This window comes from Bombyx mandarina, chromosome 22, assembly GCF_030267445.1.
Source record: "Bombyx mandarina strain Sakado chromosome 22, ASM3026744v2".
NCBI lineage: Eukaryota > Metazoa > Arthropoda > Insecta > Lepidoptera > Bombycidae > Bombyx > Bombyx mandarina.
Window position 1 is genome coordinate 14,583,666 of NC_143228.1, and position 21,825 is coordinate 14,605,490.

The 21,825-nt window shown below is 36.1% G+C and overlaps 2 protein-coding genes across 10 annotated transcripts in view; both read left to right on the forward strand.

The window, feature by feature from the left end:
• The window catches only part of LOC114240115 (very long chain fatty acid elongase 7), a 110,542-nt gene extending 106,248 nt beyond the window's left edge, over nt 1–4,294 (forward strand). For all 3 annotated transcript variants that reach the window (XM_089736643.1, XM_028170553.2, XM_028170554.2), the window contains one exon: nt 947–4,294. In XM_089736643.1, the coding sequence (XP_089592769.1) occupies nt 947–1,304 (358 nt within the window). In that variant the 3' untranslated portion in view covers nt 1,305–4,294. The remainder of the gene's footprint in view (nt 1–946) is intronic.
• Nucleotides 4,295–8,525: 4,231 nt separating this feature from the next.
• The window catches only part of aus (argus), a 133,061-nt gene continuing 119,761 nt past the window's right edge, over nt 8,526–21,825 (forward strand). For 3 of the 7 annotated variants that reach the window (XM_089737091.1, XM_028170546.2, XM_089737093.1), the window contains exon 1: nt 8,566–8,819. The gene's annotated coding sequence lies outside the window, so the exon portion shown is untranslated. Of the gene's footprint in view, nt 8,820–21,825 lie in introns of all 7 variants that reach the window. The other 4 variants (XM_089737092.1, XM_028170545.2, XM_028170543.2 and 1 more) reach the window with 3 other exon arrangements.

Genomic DNA, 21,825 nt, shown 5'->3' on the forward strand with positions numbered 1-21,825 from the left:
CTTAACAGAATCTATCACCGGATCAGAATCGCGATCCACTAAGAAAGGTTTTTTTTTTTCTTCAAAGTAAAAACCTATTGCTGTTTATTATTTTTATAACGTTTGATGACTTGTTACATGAACTGTTTAGTACATATAAATGTCCTATACTCCATTTAGCTTACTGATACTAGATATAGAAGTACGATAAACTATTCGGAATATCAGGTAGGGTCTGCAACGACAATGCTCTGTTATGACTGTGTACATCGCTGCGCCTCAATAAAATTCACCGTTGTCTTCCGATCACTTGAACTAACAAGTCGTACTATCTTGATCGTGCGGTCACTTGTCAGCATGTAGAAACTTAACTCTTGACAAAGATACTTTCAATTTTGTCTATACGAAATAGAAAGCCACACCATGCTTACGAGTCGACAATGGAGTCATTATGATTCGATACTTGCTTTATAATATTCAATTTAATTTGATTAGGCTACAAATCGTTCGATAGAAACGAAACTATTTAACATCTTAACCGTCGCGAATCTTAGGTTCATCTAACACAATATCCGTGAAATAGCAAAAACAAAAGTGCTCCAGGCAAACAAGTTTAATGCTATGTAAGTTACTTGATATCCAGAACCAAAAAAAATTTAAGAGCGTGTCCAATTCACAAACATTATACGTGAAACCGTCAGCCTTTCGCAAATCAAATTCTTTAAATACATGACATACATCTATCTCTTTTTAGTGTCTATTTTTCGTTTCATCTAGTTTCAAATTACAACGACTTTAACTTCAAGATGTCTGCATTACACGCGGTAGGAATAAACCCAAAGGATTCTGTCTCATTCTCTCGTCTCATAAATTCCAACAGCATCAGCTAAGAACTAAATCCTCTATGAATAAGCAACATCATTTGCATCCTAATCAAAATATTTACGTTTATCTTATTAATTTCCAGGATCATCGCCTCCGGACTGATTCTTCACTCCACAATCTTCATAGTCCTATTTACCAACTTCTACCTCCAAGCTTACAAAAAGAAACCCAGAAGCAAAGTTGAAACGAACAACAATAATAATGACAGCAAACTCACTGATGAGAACACGAAGCTAAAGAACGGACGCGTTAATGGCGCAACAAACAATGGTCACCTTCAAAACGGGTTCGCTAATGGCGAAGTAGCAAACGGTAAGATCAGAAACGGCGAAGTTGGTAACGGCAGGATCGAAAACGGTGAAGTCAATGGGCACGTTAAGAACGGATACGTCAACGGTAGGTTACCGAACGGCTCAACTGATAAAGACAAAGTGCAATAGTCTGTACTAACATAATTTAGTTTTTTAATTTGTAAATAGAGAAATATATAAGTGCACTAGGCAATTTTTGTATTGTTCAATTATAATTAGGAAACGTAAATTGAAAGTTACCAATTTAGAATCTAACGAGAGATTAAAAATAAATAATAATAAATTAATTAATACAATTATTGTCTACTGCTTTTTGTACAGTTTGTGTGTAATTTAGTTAAAAGTTCCACTGCGAGCTTCCGTGTAGCTTAAGTTGTGATATAATACTTGAACGTCTCAGGGTAAAATCTATTAGTTTCGAAGTTTTAAGCCTTCGTCAAACAGAACGCGTACTTAGCGCCGCGTACTTAACGTCGCGCTCTTTTCATGTCACACAAATTGACTAGATGAGTCCAACGCTCCTTGATGCAACGCATTTGCCAAATCATAGTGCCTTTCGATAGCAGTGTGAAAATTTAAAAGTATTAAGATATCGAGTGATGCAGATGTGGCATTGTATAAGCATGGGTATTTTCTAACTATTTATATCATTTTTTCGGGCATTATCTAGTATTTTAAAACACATTCACGCGGACGCTAAAATAAAAATTGTAAAAAATTATAACGCCTGACGTCAAAGCGTCCTAACGCCGCGACAGAGCGCTGCGTACTTATAGCGCTGGGGCTCTGTTTGACGGTATGTTACCATAGTAGTACGACACATCTCGGCGTCATAGAGCGGCGTCAGTTTAGCGCTCTGACGCGCGCTAATTACGCGTTCTGTTTGACGAAGGCTTCAATATCAATCAAAAACCCGCACGCGTTGCAACAAGAGAACCGTTTTGATCATCAAGGACACACACATGGTCTGTAAATTAAAAATTGCAACTCCCGACTTAATAAATTTTGTCCAATACTCCTTCCTGCCGATCTGCTTTCTCTGAAAGTAAAAGTAATCCGTCATCTCCGTAGAGATTTGATACCGCATGCTGGTCATTCTCGAAACAGCTGCTCTTGAGTTGTTAGGTCTCCTTCGGAGGCGCTCGGGCAGCGGTTAGCAAATTTTACCCCTCCTGTCTGAGCCATTACTTACGCACCTGTCCTGGTGAAACTGGAAAGGCCTCCGGGCCACCATTAATCCTTCAAACCAAAAAACCGTTTGTTGGGTTATAAGTTGGAATTATCGTCCAATCACCAAAACTGTTTTCCCAAACATTTCGATGATTGAAACAAGTCTTTGAAAGATCAACTCAGCGGTCCAAAGATACAGAAACTGAACAGATAAGAGATTACCCTTTAGTCTCTTCATTACAACTACCTCGTACTGTTTACTTTTTTTTTTAAATCCTTTCTTTTGAATCTGTAATTACGGTGATGAATAAGGTAGCCATAAATACAGCACAGATCAATATTGAAGTTTATTGTAAATTATAGTTTTTGAAATTCTTTTAAGTTGCGTGGCCTAAAGGATAAGACGGCGTACTCGCATCGAGCGATGCGCATGCGCCAGTGTTCGAATCCCGCGGGCAGGTACCAAAATTTTCTTTTGCAATACGTACTTAGCTCATATTCACGTATGACTTCCACCATTAAAAAGTAGCGTCGTGCGATAAAAATGAAACCCGCAAAAGTTTTAATTTACTTAATCAATTGTGGAAGGTCATTCAACCGTCGCTACAACAAAAATATACAAATTTAAATTACTAATCTTTCTGACATTGTCATAATATTTCCAATATTATTTATTATAAATTCAGCATTGATAATATCATATGTAAGTATTTCTGAGGTATTCAATTATTGAAGTATTCTGGGATTTTTTTAAAGACATCTGTATTTTTTTAAAGAGTTTCCAATGTAAATGAATCGTGGCAATATTTCTAATAATTTACACTTTTTATTCATTTATCGTATACATTTTAAAAGCTCATAAATATCGGCTGCCTTAAAGTTAGCGCAACTCTAGTTTTTAATTTACTGTGAGATTTTCGTTTAGAATTTTATCACAATCTCCGTCCGTGCTAAGCTTTACTTAGATTTAAGTCGTATTAATGTTTTTAAATTATTATTTTTCTTTTAAATAAGTTGTATGTTTACACCGTCATTCTATTTCTAGTGACAGTATGACAACGGATTCTGATTTAAATTTATCATTTGCAACGACCAAAACTGAGATTAGTGTTTTCAAAGTGAACACTGAAATTTTCCAATAAAACTTCATGTATATACAACATATTGTATTTACTAATACATCTATGTGTTTTTAAAGCACTAATGTGTGTATAAATCGACGGCCCCTATGAACAAAGCGTCATGTCAAAAATTATGGTTTACAAGCGAACGTTTTTAAGTTTCAATCTCATGTGTAATTAAATCATAAAAGTAACTCTTCTATCTTCTAGTATTGATTTCAAGTATTCAATTGAGGCCGATTCTAATGGTATAATAATTATTTATAATATCCTCGATTTTCCCGGAAAAGTAGTTAGATGACTGTCTACCACAACTATGAAATAATAATAATAATATAATAATTGTTTTTAAGACCGTATAAAGATATCTACATCAACAAAGACTTTTTATTTTTATAAGCTGACGTCTTATAAGTTTATTTATCTTTTGAAATATTACTTATAAAATAAAAAAATATATATGGTAATATCCGTATTTACAAATAGAAAATGACTGTGTATGTAATAAAAAAACGTTTTGGACATGACTCTTTATATGTAGGGACCGTCGAAATATATTTCCTAGCTCCCAGTGGAACCAGGTACGCCTTCTTAAATTAGTATTAATGTAATTAACATAAATGCAATTGTATGCATTCCAGTCACTTCTAAAGGTATATTTTGTATAAATAGGTGTTGTATACAATAGACTTAGGTTTTAATAGAATTTAAGTAATGTGCTACTCTGATTAATTTAGATGTACCTTTTTATATAGTAATTTTATATATTGATTATTCAATTTTCTATTGGAATTATATTTTATGAAATTAATAAAAGGGATACCTAGATTTGGTTTATTTTATTTTAACGCCATCTCTCGGATATTATAGTAACTATTACCGCATTCATCATACTGCTTTTGTACGAGCAGTGAAAGTATAAGCTAAGTAGTAATATTAGTCCAAAGAATTTTAATGGTAGATGGCCTCAGCATACAGATTTGATGTTTTAACTAATTTTGAACAGTTAAGTCGCCCTTTTTTTTTAAATCGGTTGTTATGTTCAATAGCTTTAGATATTACCACGTTTCTAATTCACGTAATGACCTCAGAACTTCAATAAAGCCAATAGACACTGCATAGGAAACGATACCGCAAGCTTTAGGATATAAAGTCGAATTTTATTTAGACGAATAAGGCTGTTGCACCTTAACGGAGCCTCGTCAGTTTTGCGGCAGAAATAAACCCGCCCCAGTATCACGGCATCATTACATGATTGAACTCGGCGTCTTCCTTATTGCGATCCAATTTTATCTATACCTAAATACAATCGAAAATAAATCCTATTTCAAATAGGTAACGTTCTGATACCTAACCTTTGAATGTATATTGTAATGTATAACTAGAACACATAGCAACATTGAAACCCTACTATTTATAGGCCAGTCTGGATTGTGCAGAAATCATAGCCCTTATAAAGTGCGGACGGGTAGGCACGCTCACGGGCTCAACCTGAGAGAATTTACTAACACTAGCCTTAGCGCAGTGCTTCGGAGAATCTATCACCGGATCGTCACATCATTTCAGATCGTACCGAACCACTAACGGTACTTTTAGGTACCTCAAGCACTGGTCATCGTTCTCGTCGAACCATCGCTTACGACGAAGGGCTCGGCGAGTGAATTAACACACAGACACAGCCCACTGAGTTTCTCGCTGAATCTTCTCAGTGGGTCGCGTTTCTGATCCGGTGGTAGATTCTGCGAAGGACGGCTCTTGCTAGGGTTCGTGTTAGCAACGTCAGGTTTAAGCTCCGTGAGCTCACCTACTCGCCCGGCTACGCTGAAACTCTCAAGACCACCAGTATCGGTAGGGAAAAGCAAAACCGGATCGGAATCGTGACCCGCTGAGAAGATCCGGCGTGAAACTCAGTGGGTTGTGTCTATGAGTTAGTTCGCTCGTCGATTACGACAAAGAACTCGACGAGGACGGTGACCGGTGCTTGAGGGACCTAAAAGCACCGAGAGTGAATCTGGGGGTTCCGACAAGACATGATTCGGGCGACGGCGACTTTGCAATGCCCCGTCGCGCGCATCGCCTGAAGCGGATATTTGTGTGACTCACTTTTATAACATGAATCACTTTTAAATATTCTACTAATAATCATATAAGGGGATCTAATGTAAAATATATATAAATATATATATATATATACCTAGTCAGGTCATAAATTCTGTCACATGTTTAATGTAAAATAATTGAAACAAGTTTATTCATTATGTAACCATTCATATACCAAAATGAACTTAACAAAACATAGATTCTTATGACACTAAACTTTATTCAAAATGACCTCCGTGATTTTGAATACAGGCCTTCAATCTGCGCGACCAGTCGTCTATCGCAGCACGAACGAGGTCCATGTCAATATCGGCCGCTGCCTTAATCAAGGATGTCTTGAGTGACTCCAAATTGGGATGAGGCTTTGAGCACGCCTTTTCCTCCAAGTGTTGCCATATCTTGTAATCTAACGGATTCAAATCTGGACTGGAGGAGGGCCAGTCTTCGTGCCGGATGAAGTCGATTTCACGCGCCGCCAGCCAGTCTTATGTGCTCTTCGCTCTATGAGCTGGCGCCGAATCTTGTTGGAATACCCAGTGCCTGTTATTGAATGAGAAAAAACATGGTATGAGAAACAGGTTCCACAAGGTTCGTCAGGACTGTATTTTGATACACAACTGCATTCGTTTTTACACCTTTCTCACAAAAATGTACCTCTGTTAAGCCCCAATAAGAAACTCCCAACCATACCATGAGCGAGGATGGAAAATGACCTCGTTGGACACGCGGAATACGGTTGCTCGCTTCTTCACTACTGTGTGCGTACACCTTATCATTTTGTTTGTTGTAGCTCTCTTCTACGGTAAAAATTTTTTCATCCGAAAAAAGAATAACCCGATATTTTTTTCCCGCGTACCGCTTCAACAAAGCGCGGCATCTCTTCAGTCTCGGGTCCATTAGACGAGCATTCAAACGATGTCCTGTTTTTCTTCGATATGCCCGTAACCCTAAGTCTTCATTTAACACCCTTTTCACCGTGGTTCTGCTTAACCCCATCTGAAGGGCCAACAGTTTCTGCTTACGTTTGAGATTTCTTTGAATTCGCGCCTTCACAGCTTTTATCACTGCTGGAGTCCTAACAGACCGAGGGCGACCACTTCTTGACCTGTCATCTACACTAGAGTCTTCATTGTATCGTTTGATGGTACGATAAACGAATCTTTTGGTTATATTGAAATTTTTCAGTATGTTAAAAATTTTAATTGGCGCGTAACCGCAACGATGCAACGCAATAACTAAGTAATTAAGCGTCCACTCCATATTTAAAAATGAGTAAAATTCTAAAAGTATACATTTTTATTTTCATGAACAATTCGAAATTCGCATTCAATAAACTTTTTTGTGGCCAGCATTCTAAAAGAAAAGTGTGACAATACTTATGACCTGACTAGTTATATATACAGCGACTTTGTATTCAATTCTTATTACGATTTTATTAGGTCGGTACGTTTGTTTAATTAACAGAATCTTTGAACGTTATTTTCGACGGGCTCTTTTTTTTTTCTACCTAAGCTGAGAGCCTTGAGAGGCTATTTCAGCGTAACCTTAACTAGTAGGTGAGCTCACGGGGCTCAAACCTGACGAAGTTGCTAACACGAACCCTAGCAAGAGCCGTGCTTCGCAGAATCTACCAGTTGATCGGAAACGCAACCCACTGAGAAGATGGGAACCCAATGGGAACCCACTGGAGAAACTCAGTGGGCTGTGTCTGAGAGTAGCGGGCTCAAGGCGTCCTATTAACTTCTAAATATGCACACGCATTAAGACCCGATGACGATACAATAATTTTTGAAAGGACAAAACAAAAAGAAATAAAGAATTTTAGCCTGGTTTGCTATATTTAAACTAGTTTTTTTTGTAGCTTATGATTTGTGTGTACACAAATAGACTAAATAAGAATGTTTTTGAAAGTGATATTGTTTTTATTCGTTTTGTTTAGATTAAGTGTTTATGGATTATCATTTGTCGAAACAAGTCTAGGATCTTCTTTCTTAAGAATTAAAAATCACAACCTAACCTTAGTAATGAGATGACTAAAGCTCATACAATATTCAAAAACGGTGATTCCCCTAAATTTATTTTCAAAAGAGCCCTAAAAATATCTATTTTTTTTTAAAATAAATCATAAAAACCGAGCGTCTTAACAGATCATTAAAGCCATTATACGAAATCAAGACTCCGGAGTTCAATAAAAATTACAGGCCCGTTCCCAGATCATTTGATGGCCAATAGTACGCACTAATTGAAACGAAAATCGAACCTTTAAAATTTAACGGTGCGCCGATAACTTCCCGGACCCGGCGGCGTAATCCTTAATTATAGCCCTGCAAAATGTCAATAAAGCCGAACGCTATTTTTTTTTTCCTCCCCTTTCCTAATTTGTAGACCCTAAAATCGCGAACGTAATTCACCAGTTCAGACGGACCGCTCGTTTTGTAGGAGCCGTCAAGTGGATCCGAAATTATAAAGGATCATAGTAAAATGGTTGACGTAACGCGGCAATGCGAAGGGTAGACGCGGGACGAGCACACACCGCTCTGCAGTCTGTTGCCCGCCTTTTGAATACGACGGGGTGGCAAAGATGGCGCTACCATCGCACTTGTTTTTGTCGATCGTTTCACGCAGATGTTCCCAAGAATCAACAACTCAAAATACACTTAATTAAAAATATTCTCATAACTTATTTAAAATAACACAAAATACTAATTAACCATTACAAATAACATGTTGCTGTTCCTTCAAACAGTTTTAGAGCATCATTTTTTTAAATATCGATGTAGCTAATACGTTTAACACGTTTTTTGAGGTATTACATCTGACTTAAAATTACAATACTAAGACCTGTTAACAATCTAGAAAGACGTTCTCGTAAAAACACAACATCAAACAAAAACGTATTTACCGTGAAACGGAACGTGGCTTCGCCGGCCGGGGTGTCCATCCCGGGTTTAGGCACATCAGTTTAGTTAAGTACGCGCTTTGAACGCAGCGACATCGTCCGACGCGCGTTTCCACACAACATAAAACACAAAACCCCACAATAACTCCTAGGACATAACCTTTTACTGTGCAAAAGTGTACGCGACCCGTGCCCCATGTTACGAATGTGTGATTTAACAACGCAGTGTAGTAATGAGAATGGTGCTTTGCGTTCAATGTTCTGACGTGAATAATGATATGAAACAACATTTTGTAGCCTGATAAATCGGTTGTAACCGTGCTTTTTATCTCGGTAATGTGTTGTCAACATTAGGTTTGTGTCGTTCAGTGTTCTATTATTTTCTTCGTCTTTTTTTTTCTTTCATTCGTAGCTCTGTTTTCTGAACAGCGAAAAGGGGTGAGAAAGCTACGGAATATGCTAATAAGCTGGTTTCTTTTAACACGGCACACAAAAAGCTCGGCACGGAGACTGCAGTGCGATTTGTATTGCAAATTTCGCACGAACTGTCTCTGTTTTTATTTAATTTAGACGCTGCAATCATTAAAAAAACCGCACTAACCGAAATTTTAGAATTTATGTTTATTGAAACAATTAAATCGATATTATTATTGTATCCAATGTTTATAAAGGCGATACAAATTTCATAGTTTGATAGTACATAGTACAATCGCAATTATTTCAAGTCCATCACGATATGCCGTTTTCGATAAACCCGTCCTATCCACTTCAGAATAGAGCGAGCCCCCGTTCCTTTGTGCGAAGTCTGTTTGCTCTAATTTCCTGCTTTCCCAGTTATTAATCTGTCTGGCTCAGACCTAGACTTAAATCGAATTGACGCCTAGACTGCTTTGTTTGTTGCCGATTGACTAATTCGCGATCTCATTATTTCGAAAGCATTAACCAATAGCTATTCGAATTTATTTTCTCTTATTCTTAATAATTTGTTCTCAATCATTCTGTTTGTCTTTGAATTCGAGACCAGTAAGGGTACTCTTTGAATTGTTATTTTTAAAATACTCACCAATGCAATATCGTTAATAGTACAATGAAATATGTAATTACCAAAAGACATTCTTCATCAACGGCCAATACAAAAAAAAAACAAAATCAATTTTATGAACCTCGTTTAAATTTACGAATAAGAACGTCGGATTCCTAATTTCGATTTCGTCATTTTCATTACACGGCTCAAACAGCTCGACAATGAATATGTACTAATAAAAAGAATCTATTAAAAGAAAAAGGCAATACGTCTGCCGGTTCAGACGCCAAAGAGAACAAAAACCGTTCCATGTGAACCAAACAAAAATAAGAACAAGAAAACTTTACAGTCTTATTCCTTGGCTCCGGAAATTATCAGCGTTTGGACCGGTTCAACATTATGTAGGTACAAGCGATAAATCCAGTTCCATTGGTACATTTCATTTGGCTCTTGTGAAATGTAGATTATCTTTTATTGAGATGAGTTATCGACGGGGCCGGAGAAAGCCGAATTTTATTGCTGCATCGAAAGATATCATCAGATGTATTAATTACAATTCATTTTACTGGTAGTATTGTGAGGCCGGCGTATTAGAAAAATCTAGCCTATTTCTGCCGCGAGGAAGTCGTGCATTTCAATTTGCAGACGGACGGTCGAAATGTAATTACGACTCTTCCAGGAGCTCACGGTCCACCCGATATTAAGTGTTTATTAGAGCTCTTAGATATTATACAACGTTATTCTCACAACGTTAATGCCAAAACCAACCTTGGGAAATGAGGCATAAATCTCAAATATATAATGTAATTTCTATCCCACTCTTCAAATTGGAATGCATCGCTGCTTCACAGCAGACGGGAGCGTGATATGTGATAGATATCAGAGACGCTACATTCAATATAGAAGGTATTGCTGGCTTTAAGAAAATTTACTAAAACAATCGCTTAGTTCTTACTGTAAATTTAATTTAATTTTGAACTTTGATAACAGGATGATGTCCGATTAGTTGATTCATTGTAAATTTTCAATATTAATGGCCCCAGAATAAAGCAAGCCACCAAAGTTATCCGATCATTCAATCAGTCTCGCGAGACAAAAAAGGATTGACATCTCGAAAATAACAAAGTTACATAATAGAATCCTGAACCGCACACATCCACGCAACCCCGGCCAGCTTCCAGTGTAATTCAATTTTCTGACTAACAAACCCTATTTAGCCCTAACAGGTATTCGCTCATGCGAAAAAGTGGGTCCACGGCTGGTTGACACTTCGTTCGTGATTGACAAGTCGACTGGGACTGTTTATAGTTAACATGCCTTAGCTCTTACCCGCTGGTAATACAGGCTGTTATAGAAGAAATAGGGCACGTGGCATGTGCCCCGAGAAACAAGCCAGCAAAAAGCAAAATTGACGAACCATTGGCATTTGTAACACAAATGCTCGTAATGTTTGGCTTGCGGTTTCGATAATAAATCGACGAACGATGAAAAACTGACGTTTTGATCCAATCGAAACTTAAGATTAACTTTATCATGAATTTATTTGAAAACAATAAATCAGTATGAAATATAAATCTATTGTTTTAGATAACTCGCTATTTCACGATAAAACAATAAATCAAAACGAAAATAGAAAAACTCAAATGTAAAAGCCGTAACCGTAAAGATTTATTGGGATATATCCATTTTATCGGCCAATCATCTCCGTTCGGGCCCCACGCCACGATCCCACGATAATTATAAAAATATATCGGTAACATGAAATTTATACTAACATTACCCCATGAGAAAAACATAAAAAAAGACGTAATAAATATCGGTTACTTACTAAGGGTAATAAAAGGGGACAGTGGCCATTTAGAAGAGATCCCAACTGAACAAATAGGTAAATACAAACAAACAAAACTAAATATATTGAAACGTATCGCGGTGATCCGAACAATAGATTTGACAATTGTAATAGAGTTTCTGTATTCTTATTATAGTGGAGAAATTGCTCTGTATATTCTGTTCAGAGAAATATCACTTTATGTTGAACACGTATGTATGTATATGAAAACCTTTCAAATACAAAAACTATAATGAGTAAATTATGAAAATGCTTTCAACCAAATCTTTCGTTATTTATAGGTACATGAACAGTTTGAAATAAATAAGTAATATCATCTTTATTGTATATTTGTATTGTTTTGAACCCACTCACTATTATTAACAAACATGGTTTTATTAATAAATAACACACAATTTGTTTTCATTCGAATTTCGTTCAAGCTACTATATCTGGATGATAGCGTGATTTCATCAAACTGTCGTATTATGCCTTGCGTTTCTTTATCATGCTTCCACCCCACAAACTTTCGCTCCAATGCCTTGACTGACACCGACATTCGCTTCCACTAGCTATTAGCCTGACAGCTGTCATGTCACATGACCCCATGCATATACACAGCAACAAATGTGTCCGTGTAAATTCCACGGAAAAATATTGACTGTTTATTTCATAGAAGGTATTTTTCAATATTTCATTTTGTTGAACTTCAAAGTTATGCGACTTGTACCGATCGTTTATAAAAGTGATAAAAAATACATCGATCTTGTCCGGAACTAAGATATAAAGAAAAACAAAATCAAAACCATTCAGTTGCTAGGCAAAGAGCATTTAATTTTCATCTGTTTAGATAATCTATCTATCACCATAAAAGTGATATAGCACTTAAAACATAAATAAAAGTATAAAAACTAACGTATATTATGGCATCAAACAGACATCACCTGCCTTTGAACCTAATAAATTTTCCTAAAAACTAATATTATTACTTAAAAGCAAAGGTGCAACCAATGCGTAGAATTAATAATGACCAGTTCCATTTCTGTTCTACCATCACACCGTACAAGAATTTTAGTTCGAATTTGAACAACATTTATAAGTTTCGTTGTGAAATGTATACTTTTTACTTTGTAAAAATATTAACGCGAATGGTTATTAAAGCTTCAAGATACACGGTCTACTCGTATCGAGCGATGTGACCAAATCCTTTAAGGAAGGTATCATTTTTGTATGGAAATATGTAACGTCGGGTAAAAAAAATGAAATCCAAATTTACTTATAAAAATTACCTACACACAATTATTAAACACCCATAGCTTTAACAATAGCAGGCATAAGGATTCTGGTAACTGTACTCTTCGGATTCGTCAAAGATTTCGACGTGAAACCTAACCCATACATATAATGTGAGTTTTTTACCGACTCTTCTCTTCGCTAGTAGATGCATTCGCGAAGCAGTTGCCCTTGAGCTGTTAGTTCTTCTTCGGAATAATAGCTCGGGCAGCTGTCAGCAAATTTCACATCTCCCAGCTAAGATAGCTTCACCAGGATCCTAATGAAACTGGAAATACCTACGCCGTGAATTCGTTCTCGCAGCTAGTTCCAAGAATAGAAGAATAGTATGGTCGATGATTAATGAAACTACCAGCGTCTGCTTATCCGAATGATACAATAAATGGAACTTTTCAAGGTTAAAAGGTATACGGGCTTTATTTCCAATGCAGTTTTGAAATCGGGTTTTATGTGTTTTGTAATAGCCTGCTATTATCAAAATTGAAACTAAGCATAACTAACATTAAAATTAATATGAACGCGGGCGAGGCCGCGGGTAGAGCTATTAGAATATATATATTTTTAAAATTAGAAGCGCACACGGTGTGACAGTCAGCCGTCTGATGTTGTACACGTTTTACAGGTGTGGTTCCGTATAAAATGCATTTACATCACGTTTAGTGATTGTGTTTCAAATTAAATGGCACAGAACAGTGCGAGATAGATCGTTTAGTTGAATTTATCGGTAAAATTGGTTTCGAATTTTTATAGTCCGTTTCTCACTTCAGTTCGTGACCTCGGTATATCTCTTGTACATTACTTCGGCTTACGTTAACAATGTTGATACAAAAACGATATAAAATTAACATTCTAATACTTGATTTTCGAAAATCGACGTAATGTTTATACATCTGATGATAAAAAACATTATTTCAGATTTACTTTGTTAGCATTAGAAATTATTATCACAGTCATAAGCATAATTTTATGATAACTTTTTGACATTGAAATTCGACAAGGAGTCAACTAACGAACAAATGAAAAACTGATTTCAAATTTGTGTTATTAAAATTAAAGTACCTATGATCTTTTCTTTGATGAACACTACCATTTGACTTAAAAATGAGTTCGTAGTCTCAACTATAGCGAGTGTTCCACGCCATCCAAACCAGGGCGTTTAAGTGGATCGCGGCAGAAATAGGGAGGAGTACCTACCGTGTCGTGAACCAAGCGCTCTACTAATAGATTTTTTTTTTTAAATACCACGGTTGTTAACACGAAAATTTCGAAAACAATCTTACTTTTCTTTAACATCAGGGCAGTCAATGCCTTTTATTGCTATCTAGAGATGACGATTACTGAAACAGACAAAATTTTAAAAAATGTGATATTCACCGTACAAAAAACTACATATCACAAACTCTTTGAACAATAGTGGTGAATGCATAAATAACTCTGAACTCTAACCCGGGAGCGGGTCCTTGGGGAGTAAAAATGACATAGGGGAATCTTCTTAAAAGATCCGTTCAAGGCAATCGTCTGATGGACAGCAAAAGTGCAGCGTGATAATAACTTAAAAACTATCAATAGTAAAGTGATATCTAGGGGTGAAAGGATATTTGGTTTAAGCGACATTTCGCTTGACACGTGACATTTATCTTTGTAGCTAAAGGTGCGTTTTATTTAGTACTAGCTGACCCGGCAGACTTCGTAGTGTCTCAATCGATAAATAAAAGACACATCAAGGGGACACATCAAAGGAAAAACAAAATTGTTTGTTTTTATATAATTCCGAGCTTTTTTATATTTTCTCACCTTTTAAACCTTCCCTGGACTTCCAAGAATAATTCAAGACCAAAATTAGCCAAATCGGTCCAGTCGTTCTCGAGTTTTAGCGAGACTAACGAACAGTAATTAATTTTTATACATAGAGATTAGCATCGACAGTTCGATGTTTTTAACTGAACTTTTTTTTTTATTGCTTAGATGGGTGGACGAGCTCACAGCCCACCTGGTGTTAAGTGGTTACCCACCTTGAGATACAACTTCCAAAGTCTCAGTATAGTTACAACGGCCGCCCCACCCTTCAAACCGAAACGCATTACTGCTTCACGGCAGAAATAGGCAGGGCGGTGGTACCTATTCGCGCGGACTCACAAGTGGTCCTATCACCAGTAATTACGCAAATTATAATTTAGCGGGTTTGATTTTTATTACACGATGTTATTCCTTCACCGTGGAAGTCAATCGTGAACATTTGATGAGTACGTATTTCATTAGAAAAATTGGTACCCGCCTGCGGGATTCGAACACCGGTGCATCGCTCAACACGAATGCACCGGACGTCTTATCCTTTAGGCCACGACAACTTCAATTAAGTTTACTCCATTCAAATAGCTGACGAAGTATTTTTTAAATAAAATGTAATTTTTTCCAAATTTTGCACTTTAAATAAATCAAGTTGCAAAAATATCGCTTAAGCTTTTCACCTCTCAATATTCTATAAATTGGTTTTTTTTTTTAATTAAACAGAACCCTAAACTTAAATCAAAATATAATCACAGATCGTCTCGTTTTGACAAGACCTGAATGGGCACGGGGAAGCATGAAATGGCATGAAATGTGCGCCCGAGCCTTTTGTGCGATGCCCAAAATTCGGCCAAGGTATTACCTGCGCATTTCTACGGCACAATATAGTTTTTTGCCGGCAGGATTCCGCCTTTTATTGAGCCGGCCGAAGCTTTGAAACCAATTAAGCTGTAAATGCGCGTGTGAGTTTGAGTACGTGTATTCGAGGTTTCTTTATGTTGGCAGCATTGTAGATTCTGAAGACGTTTTTTGTTGTTGTTGGTAGTTTTGTGGCTGTTCAGTTTTTTTTTATCTATTGTCTATTAGCATGTAGCCATTTCACATATCTATTAAAGTGGCAAAATAGTTTTTAATAAAGTTCACTTTACAAGAGCTTAGCATTTGTTTTTTAAATCTTTTACGTATAGTACTCATTACGTAATCTTTTACGTATACTTGTTTTTTTTTTTTTTTGTAGCGAAATCTAGACGTAAACGGATTCTTGGCTCTGTAATGCTTAAATTACATACTTTAAAATTTCAATTAAAAAGAATTAAATTCAACTTACACAAAACTCACAAATTTAAATATTTTCTATATATTATTTCTGTTGACGTACTAAAATAGTAAAACAAAAAAAAGAAGTCTGACACATCACAACAAAGTATAAAACAAAGTCAGTTTCTCTGTCCCTATATCCCTATGTATGCTTAAAACTACCCAACGAATTTTGATGCCGTTTTTTTTAATAGATAGAGTGATTGAAGAGGAAGGTTTACATGTATAATAACATCCATTAAATAGTGGAGAAATCAATAATAAATTACAGTTTCCGAAGCGAAGCGAGGGCGGGTCGCTAGTTAAAAATAAACGAAAAATGTCACATTCATATTTCCGTCCATAAAATAAAAAAATAAAAGCTGTATTTGTGTACACAACTTTTGTTTTATTCGTACGTAAAAAAAACCGCTTGTGTTTTGATTTTGTATATTATGTAGTTGTTATTGACAGAGATATAGTTCACAGAGTTCTGGCATAATACCAATAACTCGCGATAGATGTCGCTCTATCTGTTTTCATAAATCATACATTCATTATGAATTGATCAGTACTAAGTAAGGCTAGCTTTTTACAACTAGTAAACAAGCTCACGGCTTTTTTGGTTATTAAATAGCTACCGAAGCTTATAGATATAACAATGCGAATTTCAGCATTCTATCTAGAGCTATTAAGTCGAACTTTCAATTCTAAGGTATACTCGCTATCGAACATTTATTTATTTATTGCATAGACGGGTGGACGAGCTCACAGCCTACCTGGTGTTAGGTACAACGTTAATGCGCCACCCACCTTGAGATATAAGTTCTAAGGTCTCAAGTATAGTTACAACGAGTGCCCCACCCTTCAAACCGAAACGCATTACTGCTTCACGGCATAAATAGGCAGGGTGGTGGTACCCGTGCGGACTCACAAGAGGTCCTATCACCAGTGAACCAAACCGCATTTATCGCGTGGCAGAAATAAGCAGGATAGTTTCACATACAAACAACAAAAACTAACATGGACACTTCGTCAATGTTTTCCCATTTCACGGATCTATCTATATCGGGGCCTATTTCACCTCGTAAACGCGTTTCCCAGGCTATAAATCGATAACCACGATGCCCTCCATAATTCACGATTTTACGACAAAAATAATGGAGTTCGCATGCCGCTAACTACATCAAAGGAGCTAATTCATAACCGGAGTATGATTTATTGTGGCGCTATATATAATATATTTATGTATAATATAATTATGTTGTCATGTGCGTTTGTTTTGAAATGTTTAAAGAAGACTGTGTGATCTTTGTTTTCATAAAGGGAGAATGGGTTTTCAAAAAGATATATATCTTTTTTTTTTCCAATTTTAATTAGGCTATTTTTTTATGCTTGCACACTTCTGCCAGATAGCTCTAATAACAGTTTTACGACTGAAACTATTAAGCTTCTAATAAGTCTTCCATGGGATTGCTATATTTATTTCGAGCTTTGGCAATTTAATATCTTACGAACAAACTCGTTTTTGGTCAAATCAAGCCAGTTCTAAATCCAAGAAAACATGTTAAAGTCCTTACTTTAAAAAGGCCTAATAACAATAATACTGATTAATTGACGATGAAAAGTCACGTCAAGATTTTATTTATTTATTGCTTAGATGGTTGGACGAGCTCAAAGCCCACCTGTTGTTAAGTGGTTAATGGAGCCCATAGACATCTACAACCGTAAATGCGCCACCCACCTTGAGATATAAGTTCTAAGGTCTCAGTATAGTTACAACGGCTGCCCCACCCTTCAAACCGAAACGCATTACTGCTTGACGGCAGAAATAGGCAGGGTGGTGGTACCTACCCGCGCGGACTCACAAGAGGTCCTACCACCAGTAATAAATAATGCTTTATTTACAAAGTATGTGAATTAATCTTTTTTTTGGAGCAATCTAGTTTATTTTCGATAATAACTAATTTTATTTTCGTTCCGCAACACGCGAACTAGAAACCTTGCGGACAAAAATCGACGTGATAGTAATATGATTGAACACTTCGTGGTCATAATTTCGGCTTACTTCCATGTCTAATAATGTTATTTTTGTTCCACCATTAAGGTGATCGCGTGACACCGGGAATAATCCCTGAAAATTCCTTTTATTGTGATCCCACTGAACTTTATTACGACGCAGTAAAGCCTATGCTTGATTGAACGCAAAGTGCTAGAGATCTTAGAATGTTTTATGTTGGTTTTGTTGTAATGAGTTATTGTGCACTCGCTGTCTTGAAATGTCACATTAATTTTAACTAGAGGTCCCGCAGTAGTCGAAATTCGACTATAATTAATTGGAATTGCAAGTTTGTACACTATTATCATTGTATTTTATACTTTTACTAGCTGACCCGGCAAACGTTGTGGCAACACGTAATAAGTTTCTAGGGAAATTCTACTGTAGAAAAAAAAACCTCCTTTAACCACATAATACCTCATTATAAACAAAAAAAAATATCCAAAAAAATTCACTTAGGGGTATGAAAAACAGATAGTAGCCGATTCTCAGACCTACTGAACATACAATTGATACACAAATAAAACCAAAAAAACATGGCTGAAAAATGTATAGTATTGTATAGCTCTCAAATATATTAGGTGTATAATCTATGATGTATAGTGAGTACGTAAGACAGGAGACCGGCTTCGTCCTCATCCCTACTACGTGATGTTTGCTGGATGAGTGGTGACACCTGGCGGGGATAGCTGATCGATTGATAGTTGATCAGTAGTCGACCGCCGAGGGCGGGAGATCAAATTCAATTTAAAAAAAAACATAATTAAAGGAACTTGATATTATAAACTCTGAATAAGAATTTATCGTACTACAATTATAATATTTGATTGCCATCTTGCAACCTTATTGCGGATCTGTGCATAGAATAAAAAAAATATTAATCGGAATCGAAAAATAGGGGTTGATCGTATAAGAGTGAAAATTTAGAGTAATATGATTTTTTTTATTTTAAGTCATGACAAAACAAAATAAAAAACTTGCCGAAAAAATTAAAGTTTATAATTAACAAATAAAAAATAGGGGTTGATCATAGAGGGATGAAAAATTGAGAGTAACATCAGATTTTTTATTTTAATTCATGACAAAATAAAAATGAAAATCTTGCCAAAAAAATTAAAGTTTATAATTAACCAATAAAAAATAGGGGTTGATCGTAGAGGGGTGAAAATTGAGGATTGTATGTATTTTTGTATGTTGTATCATAAAAAAATAGAAATTAAAAATTTTGTCTAAAAAATAAAAAATAAAATTTAGGGGTGGACTACCCCTAACATTTAGGGGGATGAAAAATAGATGTTGGCCGATTCTCATAGATACCGGATAAGCACAAAAAAATTCATCAAAATCGGTCAAGCCGTTTCGGAGGAGTATGACAACGAAAACTGTGACACGAGAATTTTATATATTAGATAATCACAAATTTCGCCAAGACTACACAATGAAAAATAATAATAAAGACAAACAATATTGAATCTATTCTCAATTTGACAACAGACGTCAAGAACAAAAGTTTGACAATAAATAGTAGGTATGCATGCGTGTGTGCGTCAAATACATGGTATGTAGTGTGTGTAATGTTTTCTTTATTGATTTAATGTATCTTTTATGCATTATTTTAAAAAAATATTAGCATTATGCACTTCTTCTCTATATTCTCTATAAGTGTGGAAAATTTCATACTCCTACGTCCGCGCAATTTTCGTAAAAAGGGATACAAAGTTTTTGCTTCACGTCTATACTATAATATTATAAAGAGGAAAGATTTGTTTGTTTGTTTGTTTCGAATAGGCTCCGAAACTACTGGACCGATTTGAAAAATTCTTTTTCCATTAGAAGCCGACATTGTCCCTGATGAACATAGGCTACTTTTTTTTCATTTTTTTTTATTTTTTTTTTTTGGTTTCATGTGTGTTTTAATGTTTCCGAAGCGAAGCGAGGGCGGGTCGCTAGTATTTAATATATAGATACTAAACTTAATAATATTTTGTAGGTATGAGTGTTACATACACATTACTCAGAACATTATTCAAAATTCATCATTAATCCATTATACGAGTAGCTAATTACTTTTTTTATATGGGTGGATGAGATTTCAGCCCTCCTGGTGTAAGTGGTTACCAAAGCCAATAGACATTAACAACATAAATGCCACTTTGAGATCTGAGTTCTTCAATCCGAAACGCATTACTGCTTCACGGAAGGAATAGGCGGAGTGGTGGTACCTACCCGTGCGGATTCCCAACACGCCCTACTATCAGTAATTACGCGAATTATAATTTTATCGGTTTGATTTTTATCAGAATTTCGGCGGATTTCTTCCATTATATGATAGCTACCGCTACATACTTAGTACTGATTTATCTCTCTACCGTTACATTTCATATTGTTCTATGGACATGAAGATTGAACATACCCGATCCTGTAGACCGAATGGTAAACAGTCGACGTTGCCCAAAACACGTCATTACGGATCCTCCCGATCCATTAACGGTGCTTTTAGGTACCACGAGCACCGGTCACAGTCGTCGAACCCGCCGCTTGCGACGAAGGGCTCGACTAGTGAATTAATCCATAGACACAGCCCACTGAATTTCTCGCCAGGTCTTCTCAGTGGGTCGCGTTTCCGATCCGGTGGTAGATTCTGCGAAGCACTGCTCTTGCTAGGGTCAGTGTTAGCCATACTCCGGTTTGAGCTCCGTGAGCTCACCTAGTAGCTAAGGCTACGCTGAAATAGTCTCTCAAGGCTTGACAGCTTAGGTAGAAAAAAAAAAAGATTGAATTTATTTCTCAATGAAGAATATAATGTAATGTGATACACGTCTTCTAGGAATAATTAATTTTAAATTAATAAATATCCGAAATACGTGTAGCTGTTTAAGATCTTGGTCGGAATTGATAGAAGTTGCTCTGTCTTATTTCCCCAAAGCGAACTTTCGTAGATGTGAACAAGTGACATCGTTAATCAATATATGCAGGTACCTATATAGTTCGTTCTCTATGAAGCTGAATCATAAATAACTCCCTTATTTCTGTGAAGATTTCAATTCGGATTCGCTGTTCCAACTAGATTTTAATGAGACAGTAAACAAAAACCCACTAATATAATTTTATATTATGTGCGTTGTTAAATTTGTTTTCTCATTGAGTTTTAAGTTATTACTAGAAACTCGTTGAGAATCTCTGGGTATACGAAAGGGCTCTGTATTGTATTACATTTCATTCCTGAGATGCTTTGTGAAAATATTTATTAAGATTCCTTCATCTGTTTCTTGTCATTGTACCATTCGCTACCGAAGTATAGGCCATCTAACACTTGAATGAACTTCTTCCACGGTATTTGCAGAGCGCTATCTTATGTTCTTTTTGAAACGAGGTCTGAAAAGAGAACAGGTCTTAATACAAAATTCTACATTCAGAGATAAAAATACAAATATAATTTAATCTATCTAGATATGTATATAAAAATGAATTGCTGTTCATTAGTCTCGCTAAAACTCGAGAACGGCTGGACCGATTTGGCTAATTTTGGTCTTGAATTATTTGTGGAAGTCCAGAGAAGGTTTAAAAGACATAAAAAAGTCATAAAAAGACATAAAAGAATTAAATAAAAATAACAATATTTTTTTTCCTTTGATGCGTCCACCGTCGGACGGATTCCTTTTGTTTGTTTTAAGTTTATTTTATACAAAAGTTTAGGTCTTTTATTTATCGATTGGCGCACTACAAAGTCTGCTGGGTCAACCAGTACAAATATAAATATAAGAAAAAAATAAGCCCCGTACCACTTTCCAATATTTCACGCCTCAAAAGCAATCAAGGGCACTCACCGCAGTGACTTAAACAGCCGGTTTATCGCGACGATCAGTTTTAGCTTCTGATTTATTGAGGTCACCTCAAAGGTGAGGCTTCAGTGTTTGACCTTCACGGAAAAACGCTCGAGTAACTCAAACTTACCCACAAAATAATTTACCACCTTTGAACCGTTAATTGAGTAATTCATTTCGACACACCGAATTGTGGTAAGCTTATGCTAGAATTGCTTACATAATTAAATTGTACATAAATACAATAG